Source organism: Trichogramma pretiosum, unplaced genomic scaffold (genome assembly GCF_000599845.2).
Source record: "Trichogramma pretiosum strain Unisexual culture from Peru unplaced genomic scaffold, Tpre_2.0 scaffold33, whole genome shotgun sequence".
NCBI classification, from domain to species: Eukaryota; Metazoa; Arthropoda; class Insecta; order Hymenoptera; family Trichogrammatidae; genus Trichogramma; species Trichogramma pretiosum.
Genome location: NW_019641610.1, coordinates 1,566,999 through 1,590,596, shown reverse-complemented (window position 1 = coordinate 1,590,596; position 23,598 = coordinate 1,566,999). Strand labels below are relative to the sequence as shown.

Genomic DNA, 23,598 nt, shown 5'->3' with positions numbered 1-23,598 from the left:
AGGTTCTGGAAAAAGGAGGAGGAAACTGCATTCTGTGTGAAAGCAAGGATAGTAGTGTATTGCATTTGTTTAATGAGTGCGCAGAAGTGAAGAAAAATGAAAAAAAATAGTTGATAAAGTATGGAAGGTTGAAGAGATTATGAAACATGAGGGAAGTGCTGAAGCAGTAAATAAGGAAAAAGTTGTAGATAGATTGGTGAGAAAGAAAAGAGAGGAGGAAGCTAAAGGTGAATGGAAGAGTAATTAAGAAATTATTTTTTGTACTTGTATTTGTATTTGTTATTAATGTATGGTGAATGAGAGTATGGAAGTATCGTATGTATAGGGGTCATATCAGAAATGAGTTGATAGGTCCAAAAATGACCTATCAACTAAATGCATTTCTTATAAGTACATGAAAAAACAAAACTTTTAATGTGTTTAAAAAGTACCATGGTTCCTTCCTTCAAAATCTACAGCTGCTCAAAGTTAGAATCTGAAAACTAACTTTTTTCTCCATTGGCCCAATGTAGCTCTGAAAAAAAAATCAAACATAGTATTTTTATGTATTTTTTGATTAAAAATTCAATGGTGATATGTAAAAAGTGATTCAGATACTCTTACACCATTAAAAATCAAAAAAATGCATTTTAGGCCCAAAATAGATGTGTTCGTCCTCTTGGATTTGCCTGAAATTAGTAGAGTATCATAACAACATCAAATTAAAGCCCTCTACCAAGTGGCATTATCGGTTGGCCAATATCAAGGAAGATATACTATGAAATGTGGCTATCATTCACTTTTACATCATGATAGACTGAATGTCGACTATCAATACTGCCTAGAGCAATGAACTGCATTAAAAGCAAGCTAGAAACACTAATTTATTTTTTTAAAGTTCAATCACAAGTACTTTCTGCACAGAGTTCATATTTAATACCACTGTGTATGAAACAAACGCTAAAGTAATATTTAATCCAAACAGTGCATACTAGTATTACTTATCTAGCATAAATGAAGTTATTAATTGATTACATATGAATAAGTTGTTTGTTTCATACACAGTGGTATTAAATATGAACTCTGTGCAGAAAGTACTTGTGATTGAACTTTAAAAAAATAAATTAGTGTTTCTAGCTTGCTTTTAATGCAGTTCATTGCTCTAGGCAGTATTGATAGTCGACATTCAGTCTATCATGATGTAAAAGTGAATGATAGCCACATTTCATAGTATATCTTCCTTGATATTGGCCAACCGATAATGCCACTTGGTAGAGGGCTTTAATTTGATGTTGTTATGATACTCTACTAATTTCAGGCAAATCCAAGAGGACGAACACATCTATTTTGGGCCTAAAATGCATTTTTTTGATTTTTAATGGTGTAAGAGTATCTGAATCACTTTTTACATATCACCATTGAATTTTTAATCAAAAAATACATAAAAATACTATGTTTGATTTATTTTTCAGAGCTACATTGGGCCTATGGAGAAAAAAGTTAGTTTTCAGATTCTAACTTTGAGCAGCTGTAGATTTTGAAGGAAGGAACCATGGCACTTTTTAAACACATGAAAAGTTTGGTTTTTTCATGTACTTATAAGAAATGCATTTAGTTGATAGGCCATTTTTGGACCTATCAACTCATTTCTGATATGACCAATAGATATAAGGATGTTGTGTATATGAAGTGAAAGATATTGCGTGAAGGATAAAATTGGTAAAAGTGTGTTGGTAATATTAAGGTTTGATTTTATTTAGGATTAAGTAATGTTTGTTATGTAAATATGCTTGTAATATAATTTAAAATAATGTAAAGTCCATTTCTGGGCCTAATAATTGGCTGAAATAAAGAAATATATGGGTTAGATTCAGAATTTTTCAAATAAACCTGCGGGCGTGGTTCACGGATTTTCCTGAAATTTTGGTATGTTATAGTACATAATAAAAAAGTGCCAAAACCAACATTTTGGACCCCCTCCCCCCTTCCTACCCTCCTCCACCCCTATAGACGTCCATTTTCTATCTATATTTTTTCTGAAGGCCTGAAACAATCGAAAAATCTGAAAAAATTCATGAAGGTACTTTTCAACAATCCGAACAATCTTGAATTTTTTTCGGATTTTTCGAGTGCTTCAGGCCTTCAGAAAAAATATAGATAGAAAATGGACATCTATAATTCTGAATCTGACCCAAATATATAAAAGATGCTTGGCCAGAATTTGCGAAAAAATTGTAATCAGGATCTCTTGCAAAGCATTACAGACGAAACGCTGTAAGCACTGGCAATTCAACTAACTTTAGAATTAATTTTACACAAAAACACCTCTCACGCAATAGTTTTTACTGACTATTAGTACCTCAGTTTTCCTTGGAACAAACCATTTCTACACATTTCGTATCAAAACCCTTCTGCATGAACTCCATTGAAAAAATCAGCAAGTCATTCTTACATGGATCCCCAGCCACCTAAACATTCCAGGAAATGAGAAAGTGGATAGCCTTGCCAAGCAAGCTATTAAATCTGGCACTTTACCCCCCTCACTTACTACCACACTCGAATTTTCTACCTACTCGTAAACAGCTATCAACAACTCATTTGAACGACTTTTTTCCAACACGGAAACTGATAAAGGTATCTACTATTGTAATAATTTCCATAATAACTCACAAAGAACCTGGTTCAATGATATCTCATCTACTCTCACAAGAAAACAACTTACTCTTTATTGTCGTATACGCAGCAACCACTATAACTTAGCTTTAGAAAAAATCTCTCTTCATCTCCTGGGTGTGAATGCAACTAAGATCATGGAGACCACCTTTTTTGGTCCTGCGCAAAGCACCTCAGATGCCACCCTTACAGTGGGATGAAGAACAGACGCAGTAACATGACTACCACCACGCACGAAGCCCTCGTTCAGCGTGTCCACTTCCACCAGCAGCATAAAGGAGTCCTGAGTGCAAGAACTCACGCTGAGACTGCGGAGAATCCTCCAGGCCCGTGCAGGAGCGCATCCGGTGAGTCTGGCGCGATAGTAGGCCGCCTTCGCGTTACGGGCAGCTATACGCAGATGATTTCGCAGACGCTTAGACTCAATCAAGTCGTCAGGACGGCCAAGACGCCAATAGCGTCGCCAGGCCCGGTTACGCTCTCTGATGATGGCTTTAAGGCTAGCGCCTAACCAAGGCTTACCGCACTTCTTTTGCACGATCGTCCGAAGGGGAGCGTGCGCGTCAAACAACCCATTCAGCCGATCAGTAAGAGTCTCGACCATATCGTCCAAATCGAGTCAATCGAGCCCAATTCAGCATTGAAACGCAGTGGGTCGAGCTGCCTGAAGTCACGACGCGCAACAGCAGGCTCAAGATAATTCGATACACTCAGCTCAAACGTCGACAACAAAACGTTTTTCGCACGGAATATTAAAAAATATGGTATACATCTAGTGCGTGAGGAGGAAGACTTGTTACATAAGAAATTATAAATATATTTTGTTATCTCAATTCTTGAATTATTCTTAAATGGGTTACGTTATCAATTCATGGAACTTCTATTCGTTTTTTTCTTCGGAAATTCTTTATAATATGAATTCTTTTCTTCTTCATTTTTGTAGTTTTCAAAAAAATTGAAACATCTTGTTCTTAGAGTTTTAATGTTTCAAATTTCCCGATATTCAAGGAGGTTGCAACGAGGAATTGAATACTCATGTTGGTGATATTAACGATTAGATGGTCGACCGCCTTTAGTATGGTACACTAATTGCATTACATCTCAGCTGCACTCACCGGTGAGAACGTGGGTGACATAGAGTAATTAAAATATTATCTATTGGGTGACGGTGGATGTATGTTGGATGCTACGTAAATAATCGACGTCTAATAATATACTACTACTTTTTTAACCCTTCATGCGAGAAAGTCGAATTTTCTAACTTTGACCGTCTATGAAAATTCTGTTCCATTGACCTTGTGTTGTTAAAACATATCATATTTAACTGATGGACTAGGAAGTGGACTCATGTAGGCGTGTTCACCAAATGACTTCTGGATGAGACATTTGTTTTCACGCACTTGTCACATAATAAACTATTTTTGCTCATCTTAAAAAGTTTTATAACCCGATTTCTTTAAAATTCCAGAGTATTACTGAAAATATTTTATATTGCATGCTTATGATAAAAAAATGAAGAATAGTTTCATTTGAGTAAAACTAAAACAATATTGTTTGTATTAGAACAGAATAGAACTATCTTATATCACGAAGAAGGGTTATATTGTACAAAAAAGGAGACCCACCGATCCCATGACAGCAATGGTGACGAGGTCGGTAGCGATCACACAGCTTTGCAATATAGCAAGATAGCTGCGATTGCAGTACGCAGCAGCAGGCAAAACTAATGAAGCCATTCATCCGCCGAGGTTTGTTTTGCTATGGAAAATGACGCTAATTAGAGTTCGAGATAACAGGCCAGCGCACTAGTAGCAATAACGTCCTTTGCTCTCATGCCAGTCTCTGGCCCCTCATACTCTCGCGGCACTAGCTTCACAGATATATAGTCATATCTAGCGCTACAGCCGAAGACCAAAGCTAGAGTAGGAGTAAGAGATTCATTCCTGCCGTACCTACATAGTTTCGTTGGCAAACTACCAGAACAACTCGTTGCTGCTGCTGTTTCCTCAATAGACTGTATAATATTTACAGCTTATGCAATGTCGCGCATGCAAGCGAATTATGAATTAGAGAATTATCCGGCCCCCAGCTTCCCATGCATCCGCACCTGCAGCTCGCGTTGTTCCGCGAATTATTCTACGCGTTTGTAATACACTAGGCTCAAAGACAATATTTATGGTAAAAGCCAAGTCGAACAATCTATTGTTAAGAGGAAGAGAGAAGACACACGCAGATGATTGCTGATTTGCACATAGCAGCAAGAGAAATGAATGCAGCAGCTATTTTGCCTTTGTACAGATATATTATACTCGCCACGCGCAAGTTATAAACTTAAGATATTTTGGTATGAGACCCAGTATTTTGGTATGACTCACAGCTAATAGTGACTTCTAACTTTCACTAACCACAGCTGAAGTTACAAAATTCGATCTTCTGCACCATGAACGGGAAAAGCTTTATGTACTTTAGTAAAAGTGACTCGCTTTTGCACGGAGGTAGTAAGATCTGTGAAAATATCACTCTGAAATCTTATCAGTCTTACTCAACCTTTACCTTAACTAATATATAATTATGAGCAAAAAAAGTAATAACTGATAATGTTCATCTAAAGATTACGATAAAAATTATATGTAAGCGACACATTACAGTGGATATTTTTTATAAAATTGTAAACAATATGGGTTGAAAAGTATATTATTCGGAAACGCGATCGATGCCTCTCGCACTTGCTTTCTCGCTTCTGCAGCTTCGAAAGGTATCGTGCGTAGCTGCCTCTCCTATGTATGCTCTCTCTCTCTTCGTGTACGTCGTGTACAAGCTGGTCGTGCGGCTTTGCGGTACCCACTGCCGCTGTGTTTCTATATAGAGATTCTCTATTCTCTCTTGCTTTCCCTCTCTCGAAGGAGGACCTCGTAATTATGGAAATTGAGTGCCATTAAGGCATCGCCTGAGACGGTACACTACAAATTTTCCAACTTGATGAGGCTCTCTCTCGCTCGCTCGCTCACTAGCTTCGTTATAATGCGTTACGTATACGCGAGCACGCTCAACTTCCACATGCACCAAGAGACGAGACATTTTTCAGGAAAACTTACTTATTACATACATATGGCGTAGCGTCAATTGGCCATGTTTTCGTATCATCTCATTACATTTTTTTCTGCGTTGAAGCTGTATAATTAACGAAAATGGAGCTTTTCAACCATTGTAGATATGGGTATTTTCAAAATTTATTCAGTCATCGATCGAATGTTATGATTAAATTATGTACAGATTTGTGATGCTCTCATACTGTCTATCTAATTTGTTATTATTATTGAACTACCGAAAATTAAAAAAAACTTAAATAATTTCAAGTGAAATATGTATTAATATTACGTCCCTCTGGTATCCCTTGAGTTTTACGGGTTCTAAAGTCAGGGTACATCAATCATCAAAATGACTGAAAACTCGAGACGAGGAGTTGGAGTATAAGAAGACAGAAGCTTTCGTCGTCGCTCTTTAAAGCCCCGACGACATCTTTCCCTCTCTCGCACATGGTTTTAGTACACTCGTGCGCATACTCTCGTTCAGCATTATCTTGAGTGGAGTGTCCTCGCTCCCTGACTCGCAGCTTCCACGGCGCTACATATGTATCTACTCTCAAGAAACCAGCATCATCAGGAATTCCAAGCGACGGGGCCAGATACAGAGAGCAATTGTAACCACAGAGCCCTTTGACTCCGACGACTTCTCGGGCGACTCTCGGCAGCCAGTCGGTATCGTTTGATCCGACCAACTAGTCGACGTCCGTTACTAATACAGCCGACTAGCACTACTGGCCATGCTATAGCACCACTGACCACTTCTCGATTCGCGCCCTCGAGGAACTGCCTGCCAGGCGATTCTCGAGCAAACTCGCTTAATTAGAGTCCTGACCCCCCGCCGACGAAACTTTGTAGCCGAGCTTTCTTCAACGGTTAGCATCGGGCTTAAGGATACTTTACTTCTCAAACTTGTGTACAGCGAGCGTGTGTGAGTTTTTTTTCGTCGATGGGTAAAAAAGTTCGACTGTCACCGTTCGAGAGAGCCACCGCATCAAAAGTCTTGCGGCTGCACAGTGAACGAAAAAGCACAACGTATAAGCTGCAAAGAGTGAAAGGAAAAGGTAGCAGGAGAGAGAGAGAGATAAGTCCAGAGAGTTTATTTTCCGAAGCTTTCCGAAGATACATACACGACTTGTATACACACCGAGTAACGATGTAAGGAATTTTACTTTTAATGAGTCAGCGACCATAAATACACGAGCGCATTTTGCCCAATTAATGAGCTTCAATCTGTAGTAAACTTGTAAGTAAACGTATACCTAAAGGTTTAAATTCCCCATGTATATGTTTAAGTAAAGGCGTGTATAGGTATAAGAAGCGAGATACAGTGCACGGCCGATCGAGACGGACTTGGAAATCGTCGCTGACAACGAACAAGACGACGACGCAACTATGTATCAATTTAACTTCGGTAAACGAATCGTATTTCCACACAGCAGTCTTTTACATCTATGTATATCGGTGGGTGTCGATACATTTGAATGATTAAAGCTTCAGAAAATTTCCCTCGTGAAATAATTATTATTCGACTGCTCGTAAAGTATTCAATCGTACTTTTCCATGTTAGATTTTTACGCATATTGAACTTGACGACGTCACTGAAAAATTATTAAATATTTTTCAAATATTACTTTTGAGAAATTTTGTCTTTGAAGGTATTTGATTTTACAGAGTTTTGTGAATATCATTTTTGGTGAATAAAATTGAAAACTGACAAGCTCGAGCATCTTAGTTCATTAGAGTAAAATTCCAAACTCTATGGAGCAGATTGAGCCGTAAGTACAAAGAGTAACTGGCCCTTCTTCGTTTGCTCCGATGTACAAATAAGATATACAGATGTGCTTCCATCTCGGAGATAAAAAGTCCAAAGAGAGCAATCGAATTGCGGGCTTGAAGAGAAAAAAAATATATGTATATTTGAAGGAGCGAACGGAGCGTAAAAATTTAAAGAGTCGTTCTGCCGCTGCCGTTTCTAGTATTGCCTTGGCTGTGTCGTCTCGAGAGATGCGCGTACACCGGTGTGACGTGTCTGTTTTTGAAGCAAGGAGGGTTAGTCTTTCTCTCTCTCTTCCGAAGGCTATAAGTTTCCGCGCGGGAAATCCATTTCCCAAGCTTCGCAAGACTGCGAAAACTTTCGCCCTACGCTTATCCTTCTTATACCTTGGCGCTTTAGTATAGCGAGAGGAATGATGTTCGGCGAGCTCGCGAGTTCGCCGCTCTTTCTTTCTCGACTACTCACTTTTGTTTTCTCATTGCGCGAGCCTCGACCAAGAGATAGCTGCTGCTGCTGCTCATGCCACCACCGCGATCATGCCAACGAGACGAGTATTTTCCTACGCTATATAACTGTCTTGCACGCAAGAACGCGACTGGTGATATATCCTTGCAAACAATACTGTCGTATCGTTTTTTATTCTTATTAATCTTTAAGAGAAATATTTTCATGACAAAACTAGAGAACCGTAAAAAATCGCCCCCGGCCCACTTAAGTACCAGAAATAATTAGTATACGAGGTAAACGGTAGCAGAAGCTGCAGTGTTGCGGATATCCTCAACCGACGTTTATTAATTTTCCCACTTATCCATCTGTATCTCTCGTGATATTCTCCGACTCGTATACCAAGCAACAGCTCTATATTATTGCCGAAAGTCTGGCGGAATAGTTCATCGCTGTTCGCGGCTCAACTGCCAGTACAGCTACGACTGCGCATGCACAAAGCAAACTTAATTTCAATGCCGCGTTGCACTCTATTCTGCGGGACTTATCTGGGGAGGGAGGCTTCCTATCTGCTCTATACGTATAATAATGTGTATAATAATATATATACATGCACGTACACGCCCTCCATGCCCTTAGCCGCAGTTAGCGATGCAGCCTTTTGTTCCTCGGGTATTGTTTTCGTCAAAAGCTCCTCCTCAGTCAACATATTCAACTTTTTACGTCGAGCTATGCACGAGCACGAGAAGGATAGGCAGTGGTAGGTTTAAATCCGTGACAATCACCGCTACTGCAGCTCGCATCTCTTTTTAGCCAACCCCTCGCACTACTTCGAGCGGTAACGCTTATTTTTTATGCCGATCGCGTCTCTTTCTTCGTCACTCTTGGATTTCCCTTAGCTGCGCGCCGTAGTCGTCGCTGTATGCCTTCTTTTTACTCGCTTCGTGGGACTCTGTCACTCAGCCCGTGAAAGCTCTCATGTATAGGCAAGCGTAAAGCTTTTCTTTTGCTCTCTTTTACAAGCATGAAGCTACCTTCACAACTATAGTCTGATACTTTTCTTCCTCTGTTTTTGACAGATCACGGATGATTGCGTAATTTTCTCTCATCCGAGCTTCACATTTTCATTTAAATTATTTTTTTTAAATTATTATTTCCACTTCTCTAGATGTCATTATCTTGACTTTCAGTGAGAGCAACAAAGAGCGAGAGACAGTGGAAAGAAGAAGTTTTATAAAACATCATGATGGCTTATACCTGCTCTTAACAATGATGAGTCTCGTACACCTTTACGTTACAAAACTTGGAGCCGCTGTAGATGACGCAATTTTTCAACAACTTCTCAAATAATATTATATTCACCATTCTTTAAACAGCATTTTACTTATTTGTGGTGAAATTTCCTCATAATCGTATCGAGAAAATAACTCTATTCATTTTACCTCCAAGGATTGGAATGAAAAGTGAATAGTAAGCGAGTTTAAAGAAAACGGACATTACCATGAAATTTAAATTTTTTGCAAATTAAAAATTATAGTTTTCTTGAAAGAACACTTACTTCACATGCTTTATAATTTATTATTAAATTAAAAAAAATAGCAGTCTTCTTCCAATTATTACGCGTAAATGTTAATACAATTTTTCTATTTCAAAATGATGAATGACTAGTAAATTATAAAAAACGTTCTGAAAAATTGAAAAAAGACACACGTTTCATGAAGTATATCGGAAATCAGAACTAGTTCACAAAAATGTAAACAAAATTATCCCGCATCTGCTTCGAAAATTCGTTTTTGAGTCTATCACAAAGCTTTGTCTTGGAGAAAGCAAAACTAATGTTTATCAAATGTTTTATTTTAAAGTGAATAAATTATTAGTTTTATGATATTGAATAATCAAAAAGTGAAAATTTAAAAGGGAAATCATTAAAACTCGAAAACTTAAAATTTCAACAACTGTCAATTGTTTATTTGCGACATAAATTAGTTTACGCATCATTAAAAAATAATTTTAGTATAAAATTTGATTTACGTCGTTCTCAAATGTTGACAGTATGCACATGTCAGAATTTCGGAAAGCAGTACAAAAATTAATGTATGTTTGCGGAAAAATCCATACACTTGTCGTAACCGCGAGTAATTAATTAGTTCCAATTGTTTACTTCTATGATAATGCGGCAAACGTTTTTACTTTGGCATATAAAATTGAACATCTGCTGAACCAAGATCTCATCGCAAAAATATCTCTTCTTTTCGAAATGAATTCTCTCGAATGAATCAGCTTAGTGAAATTTTACTATGAATAAAACCATCTATTTTTTTATATTATTTATGGCTTCTTGACAATAAAACTAAGAAAACGATACATTTTGAATGTTTCATTTTTATTAATTTATTGGTAAATTTGTCCACGTACAAGATAAACGTTGCATTTCACCTTTTTTCGTGTTTACACTAACAAAATATATGAAACTTCTTAATCATACATCATACATCAACGAGTGTAGGTTTTTTTATTCTCGAAACTGCTGCAGCGATTGATATATTTTTCACTTCCCACCTGTTTTTAACCCGCACTGAGCGTAGAAAAATAAGATAGCGAATGAAAAAAATCTCACTCCGGAGCTCTTTCTCTTTAACTGAACGCCAGTGCGCAAAAGTATACTGCTGTGCGCTCCCGAGCAAAGGATTTGCGTTGATACACGACAACGTAGGCGCTTCATTCCATGTATACAGGCGTTTTTTTTTCTTCGAGTGCTCGCAAAGGGTGTAAAGAACCAAAAATATTCATTCTCGTTTTTATACACCGTACTTTTTTTTGCCTCTTCGAAGTGCTGAGGGCACACCACTTGTTTATAAAAATCTGAACATGCTCGGATTTTACACAATTTTTTTTGCTTTGCAATTTTTTCTGTTTGTGAAAATATTCAGATTTAATTACGTCATGTCGTCATTACTTGTACATGTAAATATAAAGTTTTGCGAAATCGTGTCACGTTTGAGCTCCATAGGTGAAAAAAATTTCAATATTCAAAGAAGCAAGTAACGAAAAGCACATCATCGCTAAGGTAAGCAGAAGCTTTGAATTTTCAATATTAATCTCAACGGTGCTTGCAATATTCAAATCGATTACTAGATAATTAAATACGACGCAAAACGTATCTTTATTATTAATTGTATCGGTCATATTGTTATAAATAACATCCTCAATGAGTCAATTATCGAAGTGGGATTACATATAATGGATATGTCACAGCAGTCATCAAGCTGATAAAATTAATTTTCACGCGACTGCACGCAAACATGCAACGGTTTATAATTATGAAGTGCTACTACCTGCACTTAATTTACGTATACACGTGACTCGAGCACTGAAAAAATCAGAGTATTCGCTTGAACCTCATTCAGATACGGCGAAACGAATAGCGATCAACGCTTCAAGTGATCCCGTATAATTGAAAATGTCTATATGCTCTTTACCAATAAAAAACCATTGTTTTTTTTATTTGACAATTTTTTAAATTTAATTCCTTTCTTTTATACGCACTCTTATTTACAGTAAACAATCATCGTTCGAGTTTTAGGCCCAAAAAGTGTCGATGCAACGATGAAAGCTTACAAAGACTCGCACGGTTGAACGTACTCTGCGGGATCAGTTGGTGTGAAATTTCGATAAAAATAAATCAATAGCGACATGCCTGTAGATACGACAAAATTGACTTTAACACTCGTGCGCTCGAGTGCATTTTTTTCCATTAACGCAGAGTCATCACAATCTAGCATTAGGCGTTATTCCAGTTCATTAAATTTATTTGGATTGCGAATTTGGAAAAATTACGAATTCGTAACAATTATCTGCTTCAAAGTGCGAATGATTATACGATATAATTGTATTCTAGAACATTCATATAGTTTGGTGTAATTGTAAATATTAAATACATATTCCATCGAATTTCGAAATCCGCACGATGATTCATGCGCATCGACTTGTATGGAGTAATAATTGAATGATTAATTAGGAAATCAGCATGTTTGCTCGATACATTAGAGAACAAGAATGCGCAGAGCGGCCCTGTGTCTCCTATTCGGTAATGCTATAGCATAGGTTTGCATGAGCATATGACTACATACTAATTAGTTCGATTTAATTTGGCTCGAATGTACGCGAACAACATGAGAGCGGCCTTTGTTGAACGCGTGGCCGTACGATATGCTGCATAGGCGGCTCGAGCGAGACGATATGGAGCTTGCGCGGCGACGATGACCGGAAGGCATTACAGAGCTTACGTACGTCTATTGTCTTTCGCTCGGTCATCTGATCCAATGGACAAATGTAGTCGGAGCCAACGAGCGCGGATAATAGCCGGCCCGGAATATGTATGCGCCATGTATGCTGTGTTCTTGGAACGGCCTTTTCTGTACGTTTACGCGAATTTGCCTCGACTGATATTCAATTCCGCGCGCCTCCGATTATCTAATGGTATAGAATTATGTAGCTCGAGATAGATGTATCCACATCCGATATACGAAATCCGATGTTGTTAAAATTTCCGCTGTGAAATATCGAAGGGAAAAATGGCGAGAGGTGCATAATGAGCAGTGACGGCAGCCACGAGGCGGTGCAGGCATGTATCTTGCGCGCTCATAAACACACGCAAGCTCGCAAAAGCAATCGACGTCAAAAGAGCGCGTTGGGCCTCGAACGAAATTCCATTAGGAAACACGCTGCAAAGCCAACGCGCAGTACGCCAATAGCCGCCACCGCCACCCCCCAGCACTGCCGTCGCTTCTCGTTCGTATATATACGTATAGGCCACACGTACTACATAGCTCGGCACAGCCGTAAGACAACACCATTGTGTTAGCTATATAGAGAAGGCGTGCGACGAGGGTGAGAGGGACGAGACAGCGCAGAACGTGCGTTCGGCCAAAAGGCCTGCGGCGGCCTGTCGTTGCCGCTGCTGCTCTTCGATGTTCTATGCCCATATACACACACACACACACACACACACACACACACGCATACAATCGTGCAGCCCCGTATTGTACATAATGTCCATTCGTAAACAGAACACTGCGGTCATCGTACGTGCGTTGTAGCTAAGCGTGTGCGAGTGTATATATGTGTATATACAATACATAAACGATGGAGCCCCTGGCTCGCGCGCAACGCCATATAGCAGTATCAACAGCTAGAAGGAACGTGTCTCTGACTTGCCGTATATACATACGGATGCACGTGGTCGCTTAATGGCCTTTGTACGGCCACTCGAGTTGGCCGCGAATTTTTGCCTCTATAACTCCAGGACTATACGTGAGGAAGGAGACACGAAGAGTTACGAGCCCGCAACGAGCTTGCAGTCTACGATTTTCGAGTGTCCCGAAGCATCCATGTAATAACCTGCGCGATGCACCTTTACGAATGGAGCATTTACATAAGTTGTCTAATTTCCTTTGCACTTCTTCAAAAAGCACCGATGCTACTCCATAAGTTACACGCAAACTGATGAACAAGCACGCAACATCTAAGCTCTTTTTCTCGTCTTTGGCGATGATTTTCATGAAAAGCCTCGTACGCAAGGACAATAACTAGAACGTCGAGCAGCTTGTTGTCGGAAAATCGATAAAACATACAGATTGCATCGATGAAATATAACGTGGCTTTGCTGCCTCGAGGCCGGCCGGCTGGTCGCGCGGCTCCTCGTACATCGGCATGCGGCGCGCGCTCTAACGATCCAAAAACAATGAGATATATAGCCCCTTAATCAAAGACCGATCAACGTTATATCGACGGAGCAAAACAATGCGCGCCAATGAGAAACTATACGACCGCACAGTAGCAGTGTATACATGCAGAAGCGGCCAAAAGCTCTGACAAAGACACGTCGTTCGTTCCTAGTCGCATGCGATCATGGCCATCGGACGTCGGCCGTTGTATTGCTGAGCGCACGGCTCCGGATCGGAGCTGGACTGCCTGTATGTATATACGTATCTACCTATCTACCTACGACTAGCGCCACTGCGCGCGACGCATAAATCGCAGTAGTAGCTTGTACTTTGGCTTACATGAGCTCCGACGAATGATTGTTTCCTCGTCTCGCCGAAATTGAACTCTCTCCACGATCGTTCAACAACCTGAATCACCACATCAATGGCTAGCGCATTGACGACGTGACACGCCAACTGCGTCGAATTCATCGAGACTATTTTTATTCGCTCTTACTTATACCCGATTCTTCGAACGTTAAGTATCGTAGACACATTGAGTACTCATAGCTATTCAAATCAGTAGCAACATTTTGGCACTCAAAATCTACGATTATATTTTCATCTAATCTTTTTTTGTAACGCTACAGCTTTATTCGATATTAGCGAAGTCAACCCGCGATTATGATAGCTTCTCGATCTATAAAGCTTTTTACATATCATTAAAACTACATCGAGCTTTTATAAAATTTTCATTTATCCGTATTTCTATAAATCTTAGAATGGAATTTACCATTTGGAAATAAGACAATTTTTATTTATGATTTACATTTTCAGGAAAAGATCATAGTCAATGTATTAGCAGCGATTTTTTATTAAGTAAGGTTAAAACTTTTTTAGGTCGATTTTGTAAAATATATTTTCTTTTTTACCAGATAAAAATGTTGAAAAAATTCGATAACAACATAGTATCAGCTTAATTAATACATTATTCAGTGCGCATAAAATGCAGGTTGAATTATTAATTTTCGTAACTAGCTCGTCGCAAAGTTTTTCTTTCTCACGGTGGGACGTGTTTGTAAGTGAAATTCGTTTAACAGCGGCTCAAAGTACACCACATAATCGATATAAACAAGTCTGCACGTAGCCGGTTAGGCGTGTGCAGTGCGTAAAGCTACGCGAAACCTCGTTATCAATGAGCCGTGCGATGATTCTCGCTTTGTAAGCTACGTAAGCTGTGGGTAACGCTCGCGTGTACACACACAGGTGCAGACGCCCTGCGCCTAAACACGGTCGCGCTCGCGCATCGATCGAGTGGCCGGGCCGCGTTGCGAAAAGCTCATGACATTTTCGACAAACGTGTGCGCAGCCAAGCACCCGCGCAATCCACACACCCGTGGCACAAACACACAGTCACACACACACACACACACACACACATACGCGCGCAGCAGCGATCAGATCAAATGTTGCGCGTCGGTTTGGCTTGATAGGCCACGCGAATGGTTATACTCGCTGTGATTACTCATGCAAGCATTGGCCGGCATCGGCACCGCCTGCGTTCGACAAATACAGTTAGAAAAAACTCAACCTTTTGATTTATTAACGCGTTGGAAATCGATTTAGCGTGTTACATCTAAATTCCGCCGTGTTTTACGCGATAAATGCAGCACAAAAAATATATGAATTTATAAAGCCGCACGAGCGACTGCGACTACATGCGATTTGTGCAACACAGGCTCGTGTACGTTCCGTGTACCTATCCGACAGGCTACAATGGGCAAAAAAACCAAACAGCTCCTGTACGCGAGCTTTCATGCCTTACGGCGAAAAAAATTGATACGATTGTGGCGAAAAACGGCTTATATAGTTAATAAATCTTAACCCACGCCTGAAAGAAACTGGGTATATTTCTCAACAATGACAACGTCGACGACGACGACTACTACAAAATCAAGGAAAAAAGCTTAGATGTGCACAACCCCAAGTGTATATAATATAGCAAAGAGCCTCATCCATCGCACTGCGGGACGCTTGCAATATGTTTCTCGCGTGCACACACACAAGCCCTGACTATCGGGTGAGCTTTTGCGAATACATATATTATTATATACACCAGTTCAGCGATGGTAATGCCATTGCTACTAGGTGGCCTTTATTGATAAATGCCAAGGCAAGACAACGACTATGACGACGTTACATAAGAGCGCAGAGACGCCACACCATCACCATCCCATCTCGTGCCATACATATATCGCGAGGTTTTCCCAGCTGTCAGCCAGTGGCTTTGTCATAGTAGCCCTTTTCTTTGCCTTCACCGCCGTTTCTTTGCTCGTGAAAAAAGGGAGCGGTGAGGGTGCGCGGCTGACTTTTTTTGTCAGTGGTTTTTCTCTCCGGCTGTGCGTCTTTTCTATTTAACATCTGCCTTAAAGGGCCCAACTTTTATGTACGAGAAAATGAACGAGAAAAGTGAACTTTGAGTCCTCTTAGACAATTCAACGAAACTAAGTCTTTAATCAGATCGAATATCGATCGACAGCCTCATTATTTCAACAAATTTTATTGATTACGTTGTAACAATAATGTTTCAGTCCTGAATTTCTAATAAAAATGATTATTGACAACAATTATTATACGAGATGTGAATATATCTCTGCAAAAATGTACAATCAATCATTAGCATACAACAAATACATAAAATATATGTGAGAATCGAAAGAGAAAAAATGTCATCTAAACGTAAATTATCCGATAAAACGATAACACAAAAATTCCATCCCCACATGCACTCAATAAGCTCAACATGCTGTACACTTAAAAATGCTTACGAGACAAAAACTGCAATAAATATTGCTGAAATTGCTGCGCGACCTTATTATTATATATATACGTGGGAGAGCAATAGCGCCGGTAAACACAAGACGCTCGAGGAGAAAACAAAAACGACCGCATCAACTCCGACCCTGGTACAACGAGTATTGTATAGTACTCAGCTGCAACTCGCATTATGACGTAGTTCCACCTTTCCTTCGCTCTTCTCCGTTTTTCTTCTATTCCGTTATACTCTCTTTCTCCATCCCCTTTTTCATTCTCTAGAAAAAACGTAGAAATACCAACTACTACTCGGCATCGTAGATACCTCAATACTAGAGCTTTTTTCTTCTTCAATCGATGTACACATACGTTGAGGGCATTTAATGAATTGTCGACATCATCATGTCACCTTAATTATTTTTGAGAAAATGCCCATCCTTTTTGGCCATTCATTCTTGCACGCTGGTTGAAAGTTTCGTTTTTTTTACTCTTGAGCAGCTATCGATTCACCGGTGCCAACAAATTATTGGTTTGAAAAACTCGACTCTAATTGATTTAGTTCGTAGATTGGTGGTCACCCTGTAGAATCTTGCTTATTTACTTCTCACTGCAATTAAAAAACACCGATCAGCTAATATGCCAAACACAGATTCCAATTTATGATTGAAAGTAGTTACAAATAATTTTGTAGATTTTCTATGAATTAAATAATAATTTTAAATGTTTAATTTCTTAAAACGTCTTTCACCATAACAAGATAAATCAATTGAAACTATTTGTTACTATAATTATTGTAATTAATAGTAAAAAATTATTAAATACTCAAAAAATTAAATTGTCACCATATTTCTAATTTAAAATTGTTTAATTTACTTTATCTCAAAAATCTTTGACACAATTCAATATTTTAAAATATTGAATTCTAAATAATGAATACTTTTTGAATGAAAAATAAACTACATTTTACAGAAATTAAATCTCGACTAATCATAATAATTTATAAGATAATGTTGTATGTCGCTGTCAAAAGATTTTGGAGTGCGTACAAGGCAGTACAACCAATATTTTCCCGATACTCAGCCAACTAAAAACGTGTTTTATATAGATTAAAACGTATATAAACGTAATAGTCATTGTTTGGCAATTGGAATATACTACCTTAATACGATTCAGTTGCAGCGGCTTTGCCGATACTGCGCTAACAGATTTTGATACCAAGTTGTTAGAAAATTTTCCTTCAATTATAAAATTTTAGATTAAACAGTTGATAAAATATTTTGATCTCAATTTACAGAATTTTATCTTTAGGGAACAAGGACATTTTTACAAAAAAACAATTTTCGGAGGAACAATGGTTTCGAGGGGAGAGTGAAGCAAAGTCAATTTTATTTACCACGGTCTCGCAATTTATTATATAGTTAACCAAACTGATAAGTTTTTCAATCTGGATGATTTAACGATAAATTAAATAAGTTTTAAAATAAAAAATGTGAGGCTTTTGATATATTCTAAAATTGCAGATTGGCCGGTAATGACCAATTGTAATTTATAATAATACTCTAGGATCAGAAAAAATACGTTACTCGAAAAAAGTACCTGTAAAATTAAATCTATTAGTTTATATGCTTTTAAAATTGTAATAAACTTGAATAAAATATAAATATCTTGTTCAAGATATAACGTTTCAACAAGGTTAAATGCACTTTTAGAGACCTCTCGTTTTTCAAATCATTTGTCTGGGTAAATAACTTTGACAGTATTATAAGATAACTTTGGCAGTATTATGAGACAGAAAGTTAGAAAGTGAAAATAACAAAAAGATTTAGAAATAATAGAAGTTGTTTGCTCGTCGCAATTGAGCATGCAAAATTACAAATTATGTCTAGGTACTGAAAAGCTACCATCTATTGCTATATAACATCGCAAATAAAAAAGCAATAAAACAAAAATACTAATTTGTTGATTTATTACCGCGCGTGAGCAAATATTTTTCGTAGCATTTGCATGGAAAAAATTTTGGCACAATTTGTGCAATCATTAATGGAAAATGATATTGTAAATAGCCGTATAAATAAATATTCATAATAAATGCAATGTCTATGGAATTTTTAAACATTACTCAATTAAATTGTAAAATTTGACACGCTTCGTAGCAGAGATGCATCGAATAAAGTTTACATTCGATACACTAATAAATATTATCATATCATTTCTTATGACTTTAATGTTTTACACTTGTGTCACGACTCTACTGATTTACGTTTTGCTTTGGATCATTCATATAAACGTGAGCCGATTTACCAAATCGGTTAGTGTAATGAACGCGAGTTCTCGATTCAACTTTGTATCAAAGTCATTCGTTTTACAAGACATATTTTTTTAGATTTTAGTTAGTACTGTCGAATCAAAAATTTTAGATTATTTAAAAAATGATTTGTCTAGTATTTACGACTTTGCTTATGTTTCTGTGCGCGGTAAGTGCTCAATCGCTATACGATTTGAAATATGCTATGCCAGAACATAAGTTGGCATGCTGGCCATCGCCTTTGAGCGCGAAAGCTGTACCAATAAATTTGTACTTCTCATCGAGAAGACGGATGGACCACTGGATTGCCTACGATTCAAATAAATTTAATCCAAGTATTTTGGATTTTGATCCTCAACGAAGAACTGCGATCTTAATTCATGGTTTTTTGGGAAGTGGACAAGATTTTATTTTTAGACAAATGGAAGATTATCTTCTTCAGTGGGTAAGATCACGTTGATGCACCTTTTTTAACCCATTAACGCGCAAAAATGCAATTTTGTGCATGAATTTTCCGTTGTAAAAAAATTATAGATAAAGCTAAAATATTTTCTTGAAAATCCATACCCAGGGGTTTTTGAGTATGCTCTTTCAGTATCCGGTGTTATTTTTGCGATAAATAAACATTATCATCGTTTATTTTTCCATTAAAAACAAAAAACGTGATTTTTTGACTCAAAATTTTTTTTCAAAGTCGATTTTCTACCTTGCCTTGCCTTCGGAGGGTTCCCATAACACCAGAAATCGTGCACTTTCTCTCTGAACCTTCGAAAAATGCGCTGCCGCGATTTTTATCTAGCCCCTATATTTCTAAAACGGCTAATTTATACCGAGCAGCGATATGAAAATTGCCTTATTTTTTATTTGTAAATTATTGACTTTATAAAAGAAAGTCATATAATGAAAAGTGTTCAAATTTGTTCAAAGAATACATGTGAATTTTTTTTAGAATTTGTTAATAATTTTTTTCAGAATTTTTCAGATTTTTTTGGAACATTTTGGATTTTTTCGACAGGCCGGGAAATGGTCGTATTTTGCAAAATTTTCAAAGTGGTCTGAAAAATTCTGAAAAAATCACACGTATTCTCTAAACGATTTCAAATAAGTTTTTACACTCCAAATTGTACTTTTGAGTTCATATTTAGCGCATGTAAAGTAGGTTCTGAGTAAAAAATGAGTGAATTTTTATACCACTGCCCGGTATAAATTCGCCATTTTAGAAATATAGGGGCTAGATAAAAATCGCGGCAGCGCATTTTTTGAAGGTTCAGAGAAAAAGTGCACAATTTCTGGTGTTATGGGAACCCTCCGAAGGCAAGGCAAGGTAGAAAATCGACTTTGAAAAAAAATTTTGAGTCAAAAAATCACGTTTTTTGTTTTTAATGGAAAAATAAACGATGATAATATTTATTTATCGCAAAAATAAGACCGGATACTGAAAGAGCATACCCAAAAACCCCTGGGTATGGATTTTCAAGAAAATATTTTAACTTTATCTATAATTTTTTTACAACGGAAAATTCATCCACAAAATTGCACTTTTGCGCATTAATGGGTTAAATATTACTTTCGATAGTTCAAATTATAATTTGTGAAAATTGTGAATGGTTTGTGCAGCGCGACATGAATGTAATTGTGGTTGGTTGGGAACAAGGCTGCAACAATTTTGCTTTTTATCAGCAAGCAGCAGTCAATACTGAGTACGCGGCTATAGAAATTCGAAAGTAAGTAAAAAATTGTTATGATTTCATCGCAAATACTTCATAAAAATAATTTAAAATTAATGACATTTTCTTCAGTGCGCTAACACAATTGATGAAATATTGGATGGATCGAGGTGTTGATCCAAATCAGTGGGGATACACACACATAATCGGTCACAGTCTTGGTGCTCATGTTGCCGGACAAGTAGGAAAAATGATGCAAAGGTATAACAATTTCCACATCAATCGTATCACAGCCCTCGATCCGGCAGAGCCTTGTTTTGAAACTCAAGAGCCACTACGTCTGAGCAGGCGTGATGCCCTTTTGGTCGATGTTATACATAGCGACGGAGCTCGTACCAAAAATCAAGCGTTTGGTCTTCTAAACCCTATTGGTATGCTACATTAAACAGCTGAAGTTTATCTACTTTCTAGCATTTATAAACAATATCTTTTGTTCTTAAAAAGGTGACGTTGACTTTTATTTGAACGGTGGAACATTGCAACCTGAATGCAAAGTAGGAAATTTAATGTACAGAAGAAGGAAAAGGGAGATGATGAACTACCCTAACGTACTTGTTCACCGTAAGTTACACATCATTTTTTAACCCATTAAGTCCGGGACGGACACTTTTTCGATATTTTTTTGAGGCGTTATATTTTTGTTGAAAATGAGGTCTGAAAAATTGCGAGTAAGCATATTCTACGCAAAATTTAATGAACTTTCCGAATCCGGTGTCAGCTTTCCCATATAACAAACAGGTCAAAAGTTATGGATGGTTTTATAAAAAAAAACGTGATTTCGAAAAAAAAATTTTTTTTCTTTTCAAATTCTCACATAAAAATCTTTCAAATCCTGGCGTCTTTGGTACAAATAAAGCGTCCATGGGACCCTCTCTTGAAGTTATGACGGTTCAAATTAGTGACATATGATTTCAAATATAAAAAATGGCGACTGGAAAACGAAAATATATGAGGAAATTTTTGGAATTTTTAACTCAAACACGATGGATCTTAGTATTTTTCAACGAATTCATTCATCAGTAAAAATTTTTCCTCAAATCTATCGCTTTTGAGTTAAAAATTCCAAAAATTTCCTTGTATATTTTCGTTTTCCTTGTATATTTTCATTTTTTGTACTTAAAATCATATTTCACTAATTGGAACCATCATAACTTTAAGAGACGGACCAATGGACCCTTTATTTGTACTGAAGACGCAAGGATTTAAAAGATTTTCATGTGAAAATTCGAAAAGAAAAATAATTTTTTTTTTAAATTACTTTTTTTTTATAAAACCATTCATAACTTTTGACCTGTTTATTATATCAAAAATCTGATACCAGATTCGGAAAGTTCATTAAATTTTGCATAGAATATACCTACTCGCAAGTTCTCCAGACCCCATTTTCAGCGAAAGTACGACGGTTGAAAAAAATATCCAAATTGTGTTCCTCCTGGACTTAATAGGTTAAATCACTTCATAAACAGCATGAATAGCTAGAATTTGAAAGCTCAATCATTTCCAATATTGTTTTAGTACTGGACAAAGGAGTGTGCAGACACTTTCGCTCGGTTGTTCTTTTCGTGGAGTCCTTAAAACGGGCCCTCGATGGGCGCTGCAACCTGTGGTCTCATCCATGGCAATACAGCAGCAATACTGATCAAGCTAGAGCAATCTTTCGAACACCGTGTAATGAAAACAATTGCGTCGAGGTAGGAATAAATGCGGAACGCTACAAATATCAACCGCAATCTAGTACATTTTACGTCAGGACGGATCTGAGACGACCTGGATGTGCATTTTAGTATGATTTTTTAAATTGTCTCGAACTCGAAGAACAAATGATCAAAATGAGAGTTTTTTATTGTACGATAATTCGACGGTGTGATTAGGCTAATTTTATCATTATAATTTTATAAGATTAAAACATTGTGGGGGTATTTTTTTAATAAAAATTTTTGTACGTAAATTTAGCATTAATAAAAATATTACGACTTTATAATGAATTCGTTTTATAAAAAAAAAAAACATTCGCGTAATAAAAATCACGAAAAAACGCATTAAATGGAAAGAATAATGGCCCAATTATAATTCATAATCCTGTGTTAAAATGCGGGTACAGGGTCAATAACACGATACTAATTTGAGAAATTTTACACTCATATCTTTCGTTGCATTGATAAAAAAAAAATAAAAGTAAAAATACAAATTTAGTCAATGAATTATGGATATTTTTTTAAATTCAAAAGTTTACGTATTTCAAGAAATGTATACCCTTTGTGAACTTCTTAAATAGTAAAAGTTAAAGTAAGGAAAACCTATAAAATAAAATTTCATGTGTCGGATGTCAATGAAAGACTTGATGAAATTATAGAATATTTGTAAGCTTTATTTACTCACTTACCAAATTGAGAAATTTTCACGCGATTTATAGTCTTTATTAAGGAAAGATTATTTTATTTATAATTAATCAACATTGAACAGCTTGGCAATGGCATTAGACATTTACACAGTAACATCATTGCTTATTTCCTTACCGGAATAATAGATAAGCTAATCGTGTCAAGGTAATAAATTAAAACAGTTATTCATAACATTTCAGGGCTGCGCCAGAGCTAACAACGAAATCGGCTACTTTCTTCGGTTTCTCTCAGTATCGCTCGCTCCTTGCTCAATTTTATGTCACAATCGTGCGAGTTTTTGCATATAAAAGCGATTGATAAAAAAACATTCATGTATTCCGTCGTCATTTTTCTGCAGTACTTGTCCAACCAAATTATAAGGATGAGTACTAATAACTTGGTGTTTTCATTTATAACACTCGTAATAGTTTCAATTGTTGCTGGTGAAGTTAAAACCCCAATGAAGCTGTCTTGTTGGTCTGAGATTTTAAACTATGAAAGATTCAAAGTGAATATTTATCTTTCTGCGCGGGACAAGCAAATACAGCTAGTGTCATCGGACTCACCGATTCGTCCTGAAATTTTGAATTTCGATCCAACTAAAAGAACGGCAGTTATTATACATGGATTTATGGGTAACGGCCTTGGAGATCGCATGAACGACTTGAAAGAAAAACTTTTATTATGGGTAATTCATTTTAATAATTTGT

The 23,598-nt window shown here is 37.2% G+C and overlaps 1 protein-coding gene across 1 annotated transcript; it reads left to right on the top strand.

Annotated features, from left to right (window-relative positions):
• Positions 1-2,869: 2,869 nt before the first annotated feature.
• Positions 2,870-22,291, top strand: LOC106648706 (pancreatic triacylglycerol lipase-like). Its single transcript, XM_014365783.1, has 6 exons — positions 2,870-2,999; positions 18,993-19,225; positions 20,398-20,504; positions 20,580-20,878; positions 20,952-21,068; positions 22,023-22,291. Exons 1-6 carry the CDS (start codon positions 2,870-2,872, stop codon positions 22,289-22,291), a joined length of 1,155 nt encoding a protein of 384 aa, XP_014221269.1.
• Positions 22,292-23,598: the final 1,307 nt, after the last annotated feature.

Bases quoted from the DNA above. Each gene is read 5' to 3' on its own strand.
- LOC106648706 (XM_014365783.1), top strand. From the start codon at position 2,870: ATGACTACCACCACGCACGAAGCCCTCGTTCAGCGTGTCCACTTCCAC. The intron at 3,000-18,992 runs GTGAGTCTGGCG...ATGCTATGCCAG, and splicing joins CCCGTGCAGGAGCGCATCCG to AACATAAGTTGGCATGCTGG. The intron at 21,069-22,022 runs GTAAGTTACACA...ATATTGTTTTAG, and splicing joins CCCTAACGTACTTGTTCACC to TACTGGACAAAGGAGTGTGC.